At 44.9% G+C, this 18,347-nt stretch overlaps 1 protein-coding gene across 10 annotated transcripts in view; it reads right to left on the minus strand.

Moving 5' to 3' along the window:
• SDK2 (sidekick cell adhesion molecule 2) overlaps positions 1–18,347 on the minus strand; it is a 338,404-nt gene that overhangs the window by 145,048 nt on the left and 175,009 nt on the right. For all 10 annotated transcript variants that reach the window (XM_081849481.1, XM_081849483.1, XM_081849479.1 and 7 more), the window contains exon 2: positions 5,286–5,445. In XM_081849481.1, the coding sequence (XP_081705607.1) occupies positions 5,286–5,445 (160 nt within the window). The remainder of the gene's footprint in view (positions 1–5,285; positions 5,446–18,347) is intronic.

Genomic DNA, 18,347 nt, shown 5'->3' on the forward strand with positions numbered 1-18,347 from the left:
GATATGTTAGCCATGCAAATTATTTGTGAGGCGGGGAACAACCAGGACACTATTGAGATTGTGAGGCCGGGATAGTCAATGTGGTGCCAATGTGATGACTGACTACAAGTCCCATCATCCCATTTCACCATGCTGGCTGTGGCTGACCAGGGCTGGTATGCACACAGTCCCTGGTTCTAAGAGCTGCTCACCTTGGCAACAAATACTGGCTTTCCTACCCACAACCTAATTCAAAGGGGTTCCGCATGACAGAAACACTCAGATCCTCAGCTCAGTTAAGACATAGCTGTGTGATGCTGCATTGAAAAAGGAAGTTTTTCCTCTGTTCCTCTGAGGTAAGACTTGAAGCTGCTGTCCACAGCGTGTGATGTAGGCCTGGCATCGAAGGCAGCTTTTTTGAGCATCTGTCAGTGAAGGGACTGCACACTTGGCGACACTGCCTTTCTTCCTGGGGTCCTAGAGTGAGGAGGTGTTGCCATGGCAGCAAGATGCCTTCAAGTTTGATGCCTTTAAATGGGGAAATAGCTTGTCTCGGGCTGAATTATTGATTAAAATGGGGAGGATGACACACACATTCATACACAGAGGAGATGCAGAGAAGCATAAGCTTGATTTAAAGACAAGCCTCAAATGGCTGTGACTCCATGACACCCGCTTTCTTTTCAAATTACCGGCAGGGCCCAAGTGTGAGCAAAAGAGATGGAAGGAAGCTTTTCATTATTATTATTATTTTTGTCAGTTTTCTAAGGCAGGATGGAGAGAGAGACTGCTGAAAACCAGGAGGCACAGAGTTACCAGCAAACGGCAGATAAACGATAGCAATCAGAATGGAGGGTAATTAACAAGCTATTTGAAGAAGGAACAACTCTACAAAAGCGTCAAAAGCAACTAGAGGTGCTTTTCATCTTCCGTGTGCTCAGACAAAATGGCAACAAATTAACAGAGAAGGACAAGTATTACACAAATTAATAAGCAGCGAAAGCCAGATTGACAATTGTTCTTCGGCACCTGGTATATCTGATGTATATTTTGCCAATGCACAAGGGGCTATCTGCTTGAGAGACAGGCTAGCTCGGACACAAAGCTCAGCTATTATTATCAGTTTTAGGTCTCCTGTTTGAAAATGCAAATAAAGTAAGAATCTCAGAAGTATAGATATTCAAAGGGGCAATGTTAAGAAGTGATGGCAGCAGGAATATTGACAGCTAGAAATTGGAAAGAAGGAAAGGGTTTAAATGTAGGGAAACGGTGTAAGGTAATTTGGGTTGGGACATCACACTTTCTGAGACATCACACTATTGCAAAAATGTGGTGTGGCTAGGGAAAAAACCATGAAAGACTTTTATACTAGCAACTTGCAGTCTCTCTCCACTTCAGTCCTTGTGTAAACTTTACTATTATTATTTTTACATCAGAACTATGCCTTAAGGTTCAGTTTGTAATATTTTTTTTCTTTTAACTTTTTATATATATAAAAAGATGTGATCTAGAATTAGTGCCCTGTCACTCAATGCTCATCAGTGTATTCTATTTATATTACGCAAGGTTACCGTAAGACGGCTAAAGTCTAAAGCCCAGGAACCAACCACTGCCGGAAATGACTATCACAATTTACTTTTGCTGTCTCCTCCTCCTCTTCCCATGAGCTTTTCTGCCACTAGATAATCAGGTGCAACTCAGTCTATGAACAGTTAAATGTGCGCTCAGGTTGAGTAACTCAAAATGGAAGCATCAGGAAGGGGAGCTTTGGGTTGGTGGCATCAACTTCCTGCATCCCTGCAGGATGCTGCCACTACCAACACGAAGCTCCCCCAATCTCTCCACTGCCCCTCCTCATCTCTGCCCCAGCAGCTGCAGCGCTGCAGCTGCATATAACATGGACCCGCAACCCGAATTAGTCTGTAACCCTATGCACACTTAGATGAGAGAAAAATCCCATTGGACACAATGGAACTTACTTCCGAGTACAGATTTGCCCTGTTATAGTCTCAGAAGTCAATGAGAAGCAAAGGTCTGTTCTACTGGGCTCTTCAGTAGTCAACAAATGTGCACCAGGTACTATAGATGGGGCTCTGAACTCAGAAAAGTGAAGCGCTTATGTCAGGGAGCTGCCATCAAAACAGGGGCGGGAAACAGAGGGGCAGTTGTGTTACAGGGAGCCTTCGAAAATCTTGCGAAGCAGTTCTTCTTCCGGTGATGAGGAAAACCCCACCTCCACTGGGGAAGAGGTGAAAAGACCAGAGGATGCTAGTAGGAGCCTCAACACCGCTCCTGGCAAAGCTGGCCAGGAGGGAAGCACACCCATTCTGTCGCCCACCCTGCACAAAAGTCTAAAGTGCAAAGAGGGAAGGAAGGAAAAGGCTGGGCATAACGATACTTTTATGCTGGGGGAGGTCCAGGAAACAAGCACTCCCAGATTCTGCTAGCGATTGAGGCAGACATGAATTTTGGGGTTCTGCACTGTAAATAGCTTTGCACCTAAATAAAACCTGAAAAGGACAGGTCGGAGTCCTGCCTGGTTACTCGTGAGCAACCACCTTTGCCATCTGACAGCTTAGCAAGTTATCTGGTTTTATGCAAGCATGAATTGTATACAAGAAAAGGGGGGGGGGTAATATATATACATTGTGGTAAGGCTAACACTTCCAAATGGCTGGTACGAACACCCCATCCCCATTTTTCTCTCACTGAGAACTTTATCTGTCTGGCTTAACCATGAGAAGGGCTGAAGGGGAGATGTGATCAATGTATATAAATATTTGAACACGGGTAAGCCACAGCTTCGTAGCACGCTGTTCAATCTTGCAGTCAGAGGGCTAACATGTTCCCGTACCTGGGAGAAGTAATTGGACAAGCTTAAAATAAGTGCATTTCCTAGCTGTGACAGTAATTAAAACACAGGAATTGCTCACCAGAGGAGGCTGAGAAGAGCTCCCAGATCACTTGAAGCCTTTAAATCAAGAGAGGATGTCTTCCTATTAGGGGTGGATTAATTCGGCTAGGGCGAGTCTCATATCTGAAGCTTGCAGGACATCATGTCAGCAAGGATTTTTTTTTTTTTATAGGTCTTCCTGAAACTGAGGGATATGAAAGCCAGGAAATTTGTTATATGGCCAACGAGGCCATACTCTAGGGAAGCGAATTTTACATTGATCGGCACTTAGTAGTTTGCAGCGATGCACCAACCCCCTCCCCTTTGGAGCGTTCCGTAGGAACTCTCAAAATGCCCAAATGCAAGAAACATTGCAGCCTTCCTTGCCAGTTTCCTCCTTGCAAACATCTCCCAATAGGTGCACCCTCCCGCTTTCCCAAGGCAAGGCTTGGGCAGGAGAGGGATGCTGCATTCCTGCTTGTGGGCTACACAGAGGCATTGTTGGCCACTGCGAAGGCTGGAACTGATAGGCCCCTGGTTTCATCTTATAAGGGTCTTCTTATGTTCTTTGTTTCCCTGGTGAATGGGGGCAGGGCAATAGCAGGGTGAACTGGGTAGTGTGTTGGAACACCTTTCACATCTGAACCCAGTTCAAGGGGGTTTGGAACTGGCTCACCAAGGGGCCAGATGTTTCGGGCAGAGGGAGCCCATCTTTTGAACTCTCCCATTTATTTATTTCATTTAAAAAATCACACTGCTGCTATTATTATTATTATTATTATTATTATTATTATTATTATTATTATTAAAAGGTAAAGGGACCCCTGACCATTAGGTCCAGTCGTGGCCGACTCTGGGGTTGCGGTGCTCATCTCGCTTTATTGGCAGAGGGAGCCGGCATACAGCTCCCTACATACAGGTCATGTGGCCAGCATGACTAAGCTGCTTCTGGCGAACCAGAGCAGCGCACGGAAACACCATTTACCTTCCAGCCAGAGCCGTACCTATTTATCTACTTGCACTCTGACGTGCTTTCGAACTGCTAGGTTGGCAGGAGCAGGGACCAAGCAACGGGAGCTCACCCTATCGCGGGGATTCGAACAGCCAACTTTCCGATCGGCAAGTCCTAGGCTCTGTCGTTTAACCCACAGCGCCACCCGCGTCCACAAAAAAGATAGAACATTAAAATCAAGAAAAACTTGCTCTTGTTGGCGGATCTTGGGAGTTCTAGTACAACCAAAACTAGATTCCGCAAATGTGTACTGTGCCTACTCCTGATCTAAGCAGCAAGTTTCCATCTTGGGCAGAGGCAGAATTTGGGGCGCTAGTTTGCAAATCAGTAATAAGAAAGGAGACACTAGAGAGAAGGAATCTACTTTTTTCAGTGGGGCAAACCTGGCCCAATAAACATGATGTTGCAACTGCTACATCTGCTTGCATCTTTGAGGGAGTTTGTTTCGAATTATTTGGGAACGGCCAGCCCTGCGGGGAGAGGGGTGCTTGACTGACAACTGGTGGACAAATTCTGTTCAGTTTTGTCTTTTTAAGGAGATGTTAGATAAGGACGAAATATAGTTTCCCTGAAAACGTTCCTTCCATTTTTGGCTTTAAGGATTCATGAGCTGGGGGATCCATCACACTTTGGTTAGAGTTAACTGACTGCTTAAGTCCACACTTTAGCTACTTTCCCCCCAGGGAAAACAATTCTTTAGCACTCAACCAAAGCAAACAGTTCAGCTTTCCCCTGGATAGCCATTTGTTCCTATCTGTTGGCAAAGAGCGGGTTTTCCCTTGGAAAGGATGAGGGCAAAGGCCTGGGTCAAGCAGAAAACCACTAGGACCCATCCTTGCAGCGGTTCTCAACCTGTGGGTCCCCAGATGTTGTTGGACTACAACTCCTATCATCCCTGAGCTCTGGCCTTGCTAGCTAGGGGTGATGGGAGTTGTAGTTCAACAACATCTGGGGACCCACAGGTTGAGAAAGGCTACTTTATAGGCACAGCACTAGTAGAAGTGTGGACAAGCCCTGCCTCACGGCGTTCCTGTTTGCTCTGGGCACTGTCACCCCCCCTCACCTTTCTAGCTTTCACAGACTTCATAGAAAATCTCACACTTCTAGCGTTTCGTGTGTGACCTTTTGCATGCGTCAAACAAGTGAACGCTCTCCACCCCCCTCCCCAAAGCCACTATTTATTTATTTTTAGCTGCTATAAAAGAAAATAAATTGATTAAAGACCCGGAATGGTTCCTGTGCACCAGCTGAGAGCTGCAGATGACACATGCCCCAGGGGCTTTTGCTACCATGGGGATAATGACAGGAAGCAGCCTGCAGGGACAAGGCTTCAGGTGGAGGGAGGAACGCTCGCTGCCACTTCACAGAGCGCCGAAGAGCGAAAGGCCACCTGCGACATACCTGTATTCTAGAGAGAATTTGGTCAGCTCCCTGTTGTCGTGCAGCCATTTGAACTCCAGAGGCCAGCTGCCTTCTGCCATGCAGGTCAGGACCAAGCGGTTTCCCTCCAGGTGAACCTGTGTACGCACCGGCTCCGTCTTGAAATAGGGAGAAACGTCATCTGCAAAGGACACAGAAGAGGGGAAGGAGAGAGGGTCAAGCTGTATGTTCTTTCTAAGCATCCTGCCAAATTTAAAGGGCACAAGAGCCAGACAAAGGGCTTGTTCGTCCAGTATCTTCTCTGTGACATTGGGTCTTTCTGAGCTACATAAATGAATGGAAAGCAGTAGAGAAGCCTTAAGGAACATGTGCTTTCCAGGGAGTTGTTTTGTACTGCAAATCTCAGGGATGTACTGTGTCACCCAGGGATGATGGGTTCCATGGTACAAAATATCGGGGGGGGGGGGCAGGCTGCTACAGGGCAATTCTGGGTGCATCCTTTATTGTACCATTCCCTGTCTCTTATTTCACGGCAGAAATTTACAGAAATATCAAACCTGATACCAGGTCTCTGGATCATCCTATATAAATGGTTTCTATTGCTCTGACTGGGTGAGCAAAAACCAATAAGCAAAAAGGTTATAAATTAATTGCAGTTCTCTTAACCGGAACCCCTATAAGTTTTTCATCACCATCCCCCCCCCCCCCGACTGTATTTAGACAGAATTTTCTGTAAGGGCTCACCCACCCTTCTCTTTGTTTCGCAATAAGGTAAAGGTACAGGACCCCTGGACGGTTAAATCCAGTGGGGTTGCAGCGGTCATCTCGCTTTTCAGGCCAAGGGAGCCAGCGTTTGTCCACAGACAGCTTTCTGGGTCATGTGGCTAGCATGACTAAACCGCTTCTGCTGCAACAGAACACCATGGCGGAACCCAGAGCGCAAGGAAACACTGTTTACTTTCCTGCCACAGCAGTACCTATTTATCTATTTGCATTGGTCTGCTTTCAAACTGCTTGGTTGGCAGGAGCTGGGACAGAGCAATGGGAGCTCACTCAGCTGCGGGGATTCGAACCGCCGACCTTCCTATCGGCAAGCCCAAGAGGCTCAGTGGTTTAGACCACAGCGCCACCCACGTGTCTTGCAATGTCTTCTGCTTGTCCCATGATTTTAGGCATGGGTCCAAGAGTTTTTGTTTTGGTTTTCCCTTTTGTCACACCACTCCCCCCTGGGAGAACCTGTGGTTTAGTGCTGAATCCCGATGGACATTGGTTTCAATTCAGCAGTAAACTGCGGGTTGTCCCGGGGGAAGTGGCAGGACAAAAGGAAATCCTACCAGGCCCATGCCTCGGGGGACAAACAGATGTGTGAATGAATCCTAAGTGTGGCTGCTGGCACTGACCCTCTTGTGTCATAGAAATACTAGAAGATTTCCAGGGTAGTGAATACAGAATGATCATCATCATAACAGTCCACCTCCCCACACGTTCACAGGCCATAGATGGATAGCTTATGTAAAGCAGAATAATTTGATGTTATGGAGTAAGAGTTTTGCATAAGTTTTTACAGCTGATAGATGGAGAAATGGAAGACTTTCCATTTTTTTTAATTTTCTCTCTTTTGGTTTTCTTGCTTTTTAAAAAAAATGCTTGATATTTGATGTTAACTCCTGTAAATTGTTTCTCTCTCTTTCTTTCTTTCTTTCTTTCTTTCTTTCTTTCTTTTTCAAGCTTTAATAAAAATAGATTTTTTTTGTTTTGTTTTTTAAGAAAATATCACTCCAAAATCAAACAACGTTAGCCTCAAAGTCCATAGCCAGTTGGTCCAGAGGTCCTTGCCCACACTGGGGATGAGCAACTGGAGATGCTTGCAAAAAAAACCCCAACAAAGCAAACACCAACTGGGTAGTGAGATGGGTTGGGGTAACTGAACAATGCTGAATACCTCCCTCATTTGAGTCCAGCTGCCCCCTCTGTTCCTACATACATCTACTGTATTTCTTACTAGCTTTTGCCCCTGATTTCAGACTCCCAAGAGTTCGAAACTAGGGTTTCTATGAACACAATACCTACAGAAAGAGCACCATTCGGATTGTCACAAGTTTCACTTCCTGCCAGCAGAGGGAGCAAGGACAACCGATGACTTTGTCCCCAACCTGCCATGAAAAGCGCTGCCAGATGCTGTTCAGATGCAAAGTTCAGATACATTAATTCATTCGTGTGCATGCAGACTTTTAAAAGCCGTATTTACTAGAATTGAATAAAAGGTAGAATGCCAAAACCACTATCTGGCCGCGGTGGCAAATCTCCAGCTGTAGGAGGAAGGGAAAACGCATCCCTTTACCTACGCAGCAGGGAAGAGATACAGATAGGGAAAAAGACTGGTGGAGGGAAATGAAAAGTCAGTCCAGGAATCAGGGCAGGAAGACAGCTGGGGAGGTGGTTGTGGGAAGTAGGATGGTTACTTTTGCCCAAGAGGAAGGGACATTTATTCAAATGTATGGAGGGTTTTAAAGTATCTGAGAAACCATTGGAAGGGAGGGTTGAAGCTCAGGGGTAGACCACGAGTGTTGTATGCAGAAGGCATCAGGTTCAACCCGAAATCTCCAGGTAAGGCTGAGAAAAGACGACCTGTCCGAAATCCTGGAAAATGGCTGCAAGTCAATGTAGACCAGGAATAGCCAAAGTGGTGGCCCTCCAGTAGTTGCTGGACTCCAATTCCCATCATCCATTGGTGGGCTGAGGCTGATGGGAATTGTAGTCCAGCTGGCACAACGTTAGATACTTCTGGTGTAGATAATACTGGGGAAAACTGGGACGTCATATTCCAGGGTCACACTCCTGTGTGAGTCATGTGACCTGTGTGAGATTGAAGCCCTCCAAAAAGTGCTTTTTTCGGGGTGAGATTGTGGTGCGAGATTCATGGCACCTAAAAACGGCCACCGTGCTCTCGCACGAAAATACAGGATGTCCTGGTTTTCCCGGGACAGTTGAGTGGTATGAGATGGCGCAATGGTCTGACTCTGTATAAAGCAACTTCCTATCTGTCTTCTTGTTGTCTGGAAGCAGTCTTTCCTCTCTTATCCCCCTTCTCACTTCCTGTTATTCACCTCTGCCATTATTAGCTTTGTGCCCATAATCTACCAGGCATTGCCCCAAACCTACATTTCCTCTCAATAAATGCTTCACAGAAATGCTTTCCTCTCTCCCCCTGGCAAGCACGTTGTATTCTTCTCTCCACCAAAATAGCTGAGAACGGAGGAGCAGCCTAACCAGAAAAGCCATCCTCTATTTTTAGCACACATTTTAGGGCCTGGGAATGCGAAAGTGAGCTGGCGACTCCTTGGTTTGTGGTCTGGGCGATGCAGTAATGGGCTGGGTGCCTTTTATTATTTTGTCTAGTTGGCTCGGCTGCACAAACCATATTGCGTTAAATACAGTAGTTAGCAAGCAGCTGACTCTCCCTGATGGTTTTCAGAAGGAATTTCAAGCCAACCATTCCCGTGAATGTAAGCAGCTGTGGATAAAGAAGCTCTGAATACAAGATGGACAGCCAAGAAATGGAACTATTAGTAACAGAGAATGAAGCAGCCTTATTCAGAGCCACAACTAGCTCAGGACTGTCTGCACTGACTGACAGCCGCTCTCCATGGTTTCAGGCAGGGACCTCTCCCAGCTCTACCTGGAGATTGAACCAGGTACCTTCTTGCATGCAAAGCCAGTGCTCCAACATTGAGCTACAACCCTTCCCCTATTACACAAGCTGTTACGCTTCACAATGTTTTGCAAGAGTGCAGGGGGCACAGTTCCAAAGAGCAATGGCAGCAAAGTGAAACATGTCAGCAGTGGGAGGAACACGAATGTGCCACCCCAAATTTTGGCAAGGAGTGGATTTCCCCAATCTCGATTAAGAAGTCCTTGAAAGCTACCAGTGCACAATATTTTGAAAATTCCACCTGTTGTCTTTGTAACCCACTTTCATCCTCTTCCACACAATTCATTTCCCTTGCCTGATCACCTAGGGCTGATTCTGTTCACCACAGGCAACCCGACACGTTGCTATCTACACCCGGAAGCGTCCCCTCTCACTGCTCTGCTGCCCCCAAACAGATTCATTTGAATGCATGTTTTCAAATACTGTATATTCCTAAGATTTTTTGCTAAGCCAAAATATCCAATTTCTTTGCAAGGTTCCATGCTGAAAACTGAAGATTCTGCACATGCAGATAACAAAATGTCACATTTGTACATATTTTTAGGAACTTACTGGTATTTACATGCATTGCAACAACCTGATAAGCAAACTAGGTTAATATTGTCAGGGCCAATGCAGATAACAAGGAGTATATTAACACTTTTTTGTTTGCTTGTTTCAAAAATGCCACCAATAACATAGGGCTCACTCAGCCTTTTTGTGCCATATTTCTAGGTACAAGTCTAGGCTTTAAAGCCTAATGTCCAAGTGGTGTTTTTTTTGGCCCAGCGCTTTCTCCAGGAAAACCAGAGTTTTGCTGCTGAACCGGAGTAAATGGCAATCAGGTTTTCTGTGAATTGCTATTTGCTCTGCTTGACCAGTAAGTTGCGGGTTTTCCTATGGGGGTGGGGACAAAACAAACACCAACACCACAACCTCTCTAGGACAAAGAGGTTTAAAGCGCAGGCCTGTGCTTGGAAGGTACAGCAGAAAAAGGAAGGCTGAATGAGTCCAGTTACTCATTCATTTCATGGGAGGAGGGGGGAGAACATAAGGCCACCTAATCACGGATTCAGATTAAGTCAAGAAGTTGCACGCCAACCCTTCAGAGGTGGGCCCAACCTGTAGCACAGCCTCAGATTAGTCAATAACAGTTTACCGCAAGCAAACTGAAACCCTGTCCCCAATCCCTCCAAGACCAAAGAACATGCCAGCGACTGTGTGACCTGTTCCTCATGCTATATTCCCTTTGGATTCCTTATGTATGAAGGGAATGGAGATTATTTCGAGGCTGTGCAGAGTGCACACCCATGAACCAGGGAGCTGAATTCACATTTCCCAGGCAGACCCAGCCTTGCTCCTTTCCACACCTGGCATTCTGTGCCATATTGTCCACAGTGACACAGTTCTGACCGCTCTGCCGTCCCTGCTCCTACCTGAGCCATTTAGTAACCATATCAACAAGAGCTTAAAGTCCATCTAGGATTTCTCTAAGCTGCTTTAGCTTCCTTTATTCCCAGCTGGCTTCTTAGCATTTTAAACACCATGCTGGGCTTTTAAGATAGAGGGCGGAACGGGGTTGGGGGGAGTCTGAGGAAGAGGGGAAACAAGAAAGCAAAAGTCTGCCATTTTATTTGCGGTGTAAAACTGAAAGCTGAAGTGCACAGCTTCATTTTCTGTTTAACAAATGGAATTCTTTTTTACTTCAAAAGCACATTCATATTTCCCAACAGCTTTCAAGTGTACTTTGAATCACATTTATTTTTTTCACATACAAAAAAGAAAAGAGAAAGAGAAAGAGAAGGGAGAAAAAAAAATCCAAACACCCTCCTCAGCTTTAGTTCCTGGTATCAATTTGTTATAAAACAATAACATTCCAGGACCTGTATGATTAAATTCCTCTTTTCATGTGGGACCAATTCAAAAATGGAGGGGGGGTGGAGTGGAGAGCCACTTCAACAAACAAACAGCACACACACATGCAGAAAGCACAATGTTAAAAGGGTTTAAGCTTTTCAGGCCCCCACGCAGGGCAATCTGCTGTGAGGTATGCATTTATATTTTATTGCTTCTCTTGTCCTCTGGGGCTTTTTGGGAGCTGAACAAACTAAAGAGTGTCAACTTCAAGGCAGTAAAACGCTTGAAGTGCACACTTTACTCCAAAGGTATCGCAGTTTCATGCAAGGGTTAGGGATCTGACAATCTTCTGAAAATAAAATAGAGCCAGAGTAATCTTCATTTGCCAATACGTTGCTAGGCTCCTGCAGAAGGCAGTATTCTAAGGGGAAGTACAAGGAGAATTTACAGAGAAGTCTCTTATAATTTCATACCACCATATGAATTGAGACTACATAAATGCTGGACTTTTGTGCTGAATTGTCCTTGGCACACCTTGTCAACTCACCTAATAGTGTTGGCAAGTTATGGGGCTAACAACCATGAAGTTCTTACAACCCACCATTTTGTTAATGGCTATAGAGCTTTTTTTCTTCTTCCATTTTCCTGTTCCTTTACGTGACCCACAGAAAACAAGCATTCAAAGCTCCCACAATTTCATCACCGTGCCAGGAGGAAAGGTTCAGCTGATGGTCATCAAATTATTTTAAAACACAGAAGCTGGCATATGCATGTGAGAACTCTCCCTGTCATAGGCCCTGCCTAAAGGCTGAGTCGCAAACATAACAGACAAAATTTTGTGTGACTATTTTGTCATCGCTGATAAAGTAGTCACCTTCTAAACATCTGTTTCGGTGCGATTTAGACAAAGGGTTATTAAAAACGGTTAAAAACAAAAACAGCAAATCCATTTAAAACAAAACGAAAACCCTAACTAAGCAGGCACTCGTGGCAAAGACTCGTTTATCCAGCTGAGAAAGTCTGTCAGAACAAAAAAAAAAATGTATTCTATTGTTTCCAGAAAGTGCTGGTAGTGGGTTCCTGTTTTATCTTCACAGGCATGCCACAGAGCAGAGTCAGCCACGCTAAAAGCCCTGCTCTGAATTACTGTGGAGCAGGCTTCTAAGTCTTTGGAACTTGCAGAAGAAACTTTCCCACAAACCACAGGAATCTACTGGGTTTATAAGGGATAAGAAGGTCTCTCAAGTGACCTGGCCCTGAGCTCCATAGGGCCTTGTTTGTTAGTACCAACATCTTGAACTTGGCCTTGTATCAGATTGGCAGTCAGTGCAGCTCCTGCAAGCAAGGTGTTCTTTGTTGGCAGTAGCTGGCCCCCACAGGTGACCTAACCAGTGGTGTAGAGTTGGGGGGGGCACAGGTTGCCCCAGGCTCAAAATTGTTAGGGGTGCAAAATTTCAACACCTAGTGCTGCCTCAATACAGCTGCAGGCTTCCGTCTCTGGGCTCCATTGAAAACAGCTTCTCCATGCAACCCAGAAAGTGACCCCCCCTTTCCCTCAGAACCCCCAAAGTGGAATTGCTCACTGGATCAACATTTTCATCAACCTCGTTTCTGGTCATTCACCACTAATTAAGGCTGTTACGTACTAAGCTTGGATCCTAGAACAATAGGCAAGTAGGATCCTAGAATGCAACAACTGTTTGGCTTGCAAGAAAAGACCAATCAGGCTCCAGGAGGAAGTTAATTAGGCTGGTAGGATTGTAGAATGCAACAACTGATTGGCCTGCAGGAAAAGACCAATAAGGCTCCAGGAGGAAGTTAATCAGCCTGTTAGGCTGGTAGGATTGTAGAATGCAACAACCGATTGGCCTGCAGGAAAAGACCAATCAGGCTCCAGGAGGGAAGCAGAATCAGCCAATCAGACGGGACTCATTGTGTAAATAATGTATATAAAAGCCTGAGGTTTGCGGGGCAATTCAATCACTGTTTTACAAGCTGCAATAAAGAGCATGAAATCACTACAGGACTCCGAGTATATTTCAAAGGCCCTATTGATGTGTATGCGAAATTAGGGTTATTTGCTAGCCTAATTCCACCTAAGCTTGCCAGAGTTCTTGTTCAAATCTTGGGAAATTCCTGATGTCCGGGAGGAAAGAAACCCATTTGCCACAGCCCAGCTCAGCTGAAAGGAACATGAGATGTAGCTTCTGTTATGGGAACAGCACAACGCGCATTATCAGCAAGCACAAATGTACTGGAAAGTGCTGCAAGCCACCACCACATGAAACAGAAACCAATTAAATTGTTTGTGCAGGTTAACCTAACTGAACCTGTGAATAATATTGAAATTTGTGATCTTCGCCAACTAAATGAAGTCAAAGCTCTCGCAGACATTCCAATTAAGCCTCATTGCCTATGGAGCTGCACTGATACAAATAAATCTAATGTAAATGACCAGTCAGGGGAGTCGCATCCTTTTTGCCCTCCCTGGCTTGCAGGCAGGAGGGTGATTAAAAGAGGCCAGAAGGCAAGGACTGCAGGAAAAAGATACCATAGATTGCTTTTTAGAAAAGAAAGGAGCCCCAGAAAGGGAGAAGCCTATATGGGGAAGATCTACAGTAGAGGTTTTTTCCTGCCTTAAACTTTCTAGTTTTATCACAGCAGAAAAACCACAGAAGAACCAAGGAAAATAATTAAAGGCATTTTTTTGACTCTTTCCAGTCACTCATGCAGCAGCACAAGCTTTTGATCTCTGTCACATTCTGTCCGACTGCCGTCCCTTGTGGCTTGGAAATTCACCCACTAAACACATCTTTTATCCGCTTCAGACTCCAAAGATTCAGCCTCAAAATGGTCCCCATGATGGCAGTGCTGAACTGCATTTCCTCCTCTCCCTTTTCTTTCTCGATTTTTAATGGACGGATTGGGAGGGGGACGGGACAAAGAGAGGATATCTGCCGCTCCCTTTAACTCTTTGTTCCCTGAACAAAGTCGGCCACTTTAGACTGAGAAAACTTCTGAAGTCTTAAGAAGGCCAGAAGAAAGGACAAGTGATGCCAATCAGGACAAAGGTCTTCTGTGTGAGCCGCCCCCATCTTGATGCATTCCTGCAGTGGAAATGAACATAATGGAGAGACCTATTGTCCGTTCATATTGCTCCCTTGGCTGGAGAAGCACGGGATGATGATAATGCTGTCAAAACTGAAAACAGGTCATTTCCCACCAGCCACCAGTCTAGCCTGGCCCATGAATTAGCCCCTTTTCTGCAGAGGCATTTTGGTGAATGCAAGCCTCAAGAAAAGGACCGCTCCCTCTTTCCTCAAAACAGCTGCCTCTAAGCTCTAGTTCCTTTTCCAAAATGGTAGCTACAAGAAGACGGGGAAAGAGAAGGTGATTGAGTGGGCAAAGCAGCTGATGCCCAACTGGAAAAGGAACAGACTCCTTTCTCCTTGGGGCTTATGCACACTGACCCTTTCTACACATTTTTTCCAGTCATGGTCCACAAACCTGTTCTTTAAATCTCAATCAGACCAAATGGCAAACTGCAGAAAACATTTGTTCCAACTGAGCGCCAAGGAGAGGGTTTTCGCGGGGAAAGCTCTGGGGCAAAGCCAAAAACACACTCGGACACTGAGCTTTTAAGTGCAGACTTGCGACTAGAAAGAGCACTAAGTGTGGCTGAGACCTTAATCTAAGTTTTGAGACTATCACCTCTGGAAGAGTGAGGGTAAGGAAGTCCACCCACTGGCCTGTTCATGGGAAAGTAGCAGCAGCAATCGCTGTCAGCGCATGCAGGGAGCATAGCTTGTGCACAGCAACAGCAGTGGCCTGGGATTACACCTGGCACTTGCTCCCGTTCAGGAGGAAGGCATAGTTGGGAGGAATCTTAAGCTGCCACTGATTGTAAGGGACAGTGCCAGTTCAGGAGGTACTTCAAGGCTTGATCCTATCAGTTCCTTTATTGAGAAAGTGACAGTAATTTGGCTGTGTGTAAGTAAGGTTTTGCAGTCTATAAACACCAGTGACCGACTTGGTAGACCTAAATATGTTACTAAGTACTCATCCTCCCACAATTCAAAAACTGAAAATCTGCATCATTATTCCACTGTATGTAGTCTTTATATTGCACTGAGAAAGAATTTGATTCATCTTTTTTTCTCTTTATTTCTCTCTGCCTCATTCTGCTACACATACACACCAACTACAGAGAGATCGTTGTTGTTTTTTATATACCACCAGTTCAATGACTTAGCAGTGTACAAGGAGGTGGGGGTGGGAAGCACTCTATGCAGACACCACCATAAAATATCACAATAAAATCAGTATACAACTTCCCAAAACTAATAAAAAGAGGCAACAAAAATCAGCCTTCACCATATCGCAGGCTGCTAAAAAATCAAGTCTGTATTAAAAGGTCTTGCATTGCCTCTGACATTCTGGAGCTCAAACTAGCCTCCAAGGAGAATGGCGTTCCATAAGCTGAGATTGCCTCCTTGCCTGCCCTTGATGTTCTGACTTTGGCACACAGAAGATTCCTCCAGGAGGGCATCTCCAGCTGATCTGAAGGGCCGTGGCAGAACAAGCAAGAAGAGGCAGCCTTCAGGACAGACAGGGCTGTGACTTGTGTGGCAGGGCAAGCTGCCTATCACTGTCATTATCAGCAATTGGCTGGGAGGTGACAGCAGTCTTGGAGCAACACAGAAACCAGTAAAGTTGAAGTGACATCACTTGCAGGCACTTCCTTGTTGGAAAGAGGCACAGGATACCAATCAGGGATGGAGGAGAAGAAGGTGAAAGAAAGAGAAAGGAATCTAGGCAAGACCATTATCAACACCAAATTTAGTTACTTTTTGTTGGGGAGAGGAATGCAAAGAGAACAGGAACAGGCCTCCTTGAAGATTCAAGGGCTCCTTAGTAATTTCCAGTTATAGTTCTCCTGCTTAGAAAGGTTTTCAGCTTGACTTTCACTTCACACAGTCTCAAGCATCCATCTCCAAACTTATGTCTCCAGGTATTGCTGGGCTACAGTCCCCATCATCCTTGACCACTGGCTATGATGGCTGGCTGGGGAGACAATGGAGGCTGTAGTCCAACAACAAAGGACGAGTCAATCTTGGGGAAGGTTGCTCTAAAGGCAGCCATTTCATCTACTCTGTACCCATGTAGACCATCAAGCTAACATGGCAAGAGCTCTTTCTCATCTCAATCATCTGCAACACCCTGCCAAGTGGTAAGAAAGTTCACCCTCCATATTAAGAGCTTATCCAGACTTTCATTTGACCTGCCACTTTCCCCTGGGAAAACTCAATCTTTACCGCTGAATCGGAGCAAATGTCCATTGGGTTTTCCATGGATTGACGTTTGCTCCGATTCAGCACTAAAGAGTGGGTTTTCCCGGGGAAAATGGCGAGGAAAATGGAAAACCCGCTCGGACCTGTGCTTTCTAGGTACAGAAAAAACAGAAGTGTGGATGAACTCTAAATGCAGATGTGTGGTAGAACCTGGGTTTCTTAAAGCAAAACTTTTAAGAGCTTTCCCAAGATCGTTTCACCAAACACAACAGCATGCAATTCAAGGCAAAGTTTTCAAATATATACTCCCAATCCCCCCCCCCAATTTGTCAATTCTAAAAGTTTAGGGCATGTGAAGGACGTTTTGCACATCTCACACAATCAAAATGTCTCATTTATTGTGCAAAACATTCTGAAGGTGGTACTTCTATGTCATGTTTCCAAAGCACTTCAATGCAAGCATTTAGTGATGGGGGAAATAATTGACTTTCCTGAGACAGCAATCACAAGAGCAATGCATGTGCTATGTGGAACAGTTGTGGGGATGTCCCTGTTGAATATTGTTTGTGGTGCAATTAGTGATGAAAACAACTCCTCCCATTCCACAGAGAGCTACCTTACAGGAATCGCTAGGGACATGCCAAAGAGAGTTGCCTGTGCTATGAACATTTGAACAGAATCACCCAAGCCCTCCCACCTTTCAGCAGCTCTTAGCCAAGCTTTCATCACTTATCCATGCCATAAAAGCTTCCTTTTTACTGATTTTTAAATAAGATTAGTTCATTTGCTACATATGCTCATTTAGTTAATGTTACCTGCCAACAGAAATTACGGCATAAGACAAAAAAAAAAAAAGATGTTCTAGACATTTCTACCACATTGTAGTGTTCTTTTTTTAAAAAATATTTTATTCATTGCCATTCATAGCAGGGCTGTGTTTTATATTTTATTGATTCCTATGAAAGGATATGTGTCAAAGCTGATACAGATAAAGTAATTGGATTGAATTGGCTCTTTGTATACAGGATGAAGCTGCTTGAGGGTCTCAGGACAATTATGGGGGAAAGTATACATATGGAAGAGATGCCGAGGATTAATTGAATTGCAATAAATAGGAAATGCTCTAAGACATCACGCGCACCACAGCTCCACGTACCGAGTGGGGGGCTCATTTTGTGACTGCAGGAAACATACACAATGATACCCTGTTGACATAATAAGGAAGTCAAGTGCAAAGCATACATACAAAGTTGCTACCTGGATAGTTTCAAACTGACCTGCTTCTCTTTAATCCGCTACTTTAAAATTTCCCCTCCTTTTCCTGAAAACTGCTCTCTTGTTGACCCCTCCTTTTTTTGGAGAAAAGTTGCAACCCCACCCAGGTATATGTTCAGGATAAGGCATGGGAGATGCCCTTTGGCTCTCATTTGGTCCAGAATTTTGCATCCATTGTTTATGGATTTTGCATCCATTGTTTATGTTCAGGGAAGTTTTTAATATGTAATGCTGTACTGTTTTTAACACTGATTGGGAGCCGCCCAGAGTGGCTGGGGAAACTCAGCCAGATGGGCGGGGTATAAATAATAAATTATTATTATTATTATTATTATTATTATTATTATTATTATTATTATTGCTGTCTAGTTTCAGATTAGCTACAGCAGCGACTGGGTGCATTTCTGTGGCTGCAATGCTAAAGTGCTTACTAGGGAGCAGGGCCCATTGATCACAGTGGGATTTATTTCTGAGTTAAACATGTACAAGATCGCACTATGAGGCTCATTATTACTGTTCAAGGAACAGAATTTGCAAGTGTGTCCTCTTGCAACTCTGGAAGAGAACCCCTGGGTAAGAGAGATTCTGAGAAGCACATGATTTCTAGGGAGGGGACCTCTGGGCTTCTTTCTTCTACTACTATTTTTTCTTTCTTTCTAAACTTAGTAGCACCCAATTAGGATTTCTCCTGTTTTAGAAAGCAGTTAGTGTGAGTGAGTGGAATGTCCATGTTGTTTCTTGCGCTATGCCATGCAGCTTGAGCAGATAATCAAAGCCAATTCACAGGCCCCATTAGTGAAGAAAGGCATGGCTGCCAGCCTCCCGGGCACAACTGTCGGGTAATTGTGAGATCAGAGGGAGGAAGATTGGAACAGCTCTTCAGCTGGGGAAAGCCTGTTTAGCAGATTATTTGGGGAGGGGGAGAAGAAAGGGAGTGGGCTCTGGAAATAAACAAGGCGAAAATGGATT

This window comes from Podarcis erhardii (genome assembly GCF_964252035.2).
Source record: "Podarcis erhardii genome assembly, chromosome: 2".
Lineage (NCBI taxonomy): Eukaryota > Metazoa > Chordata > Lepidosauria > Squamata > Lacertidae > Podarcis > Podarcis erhardii.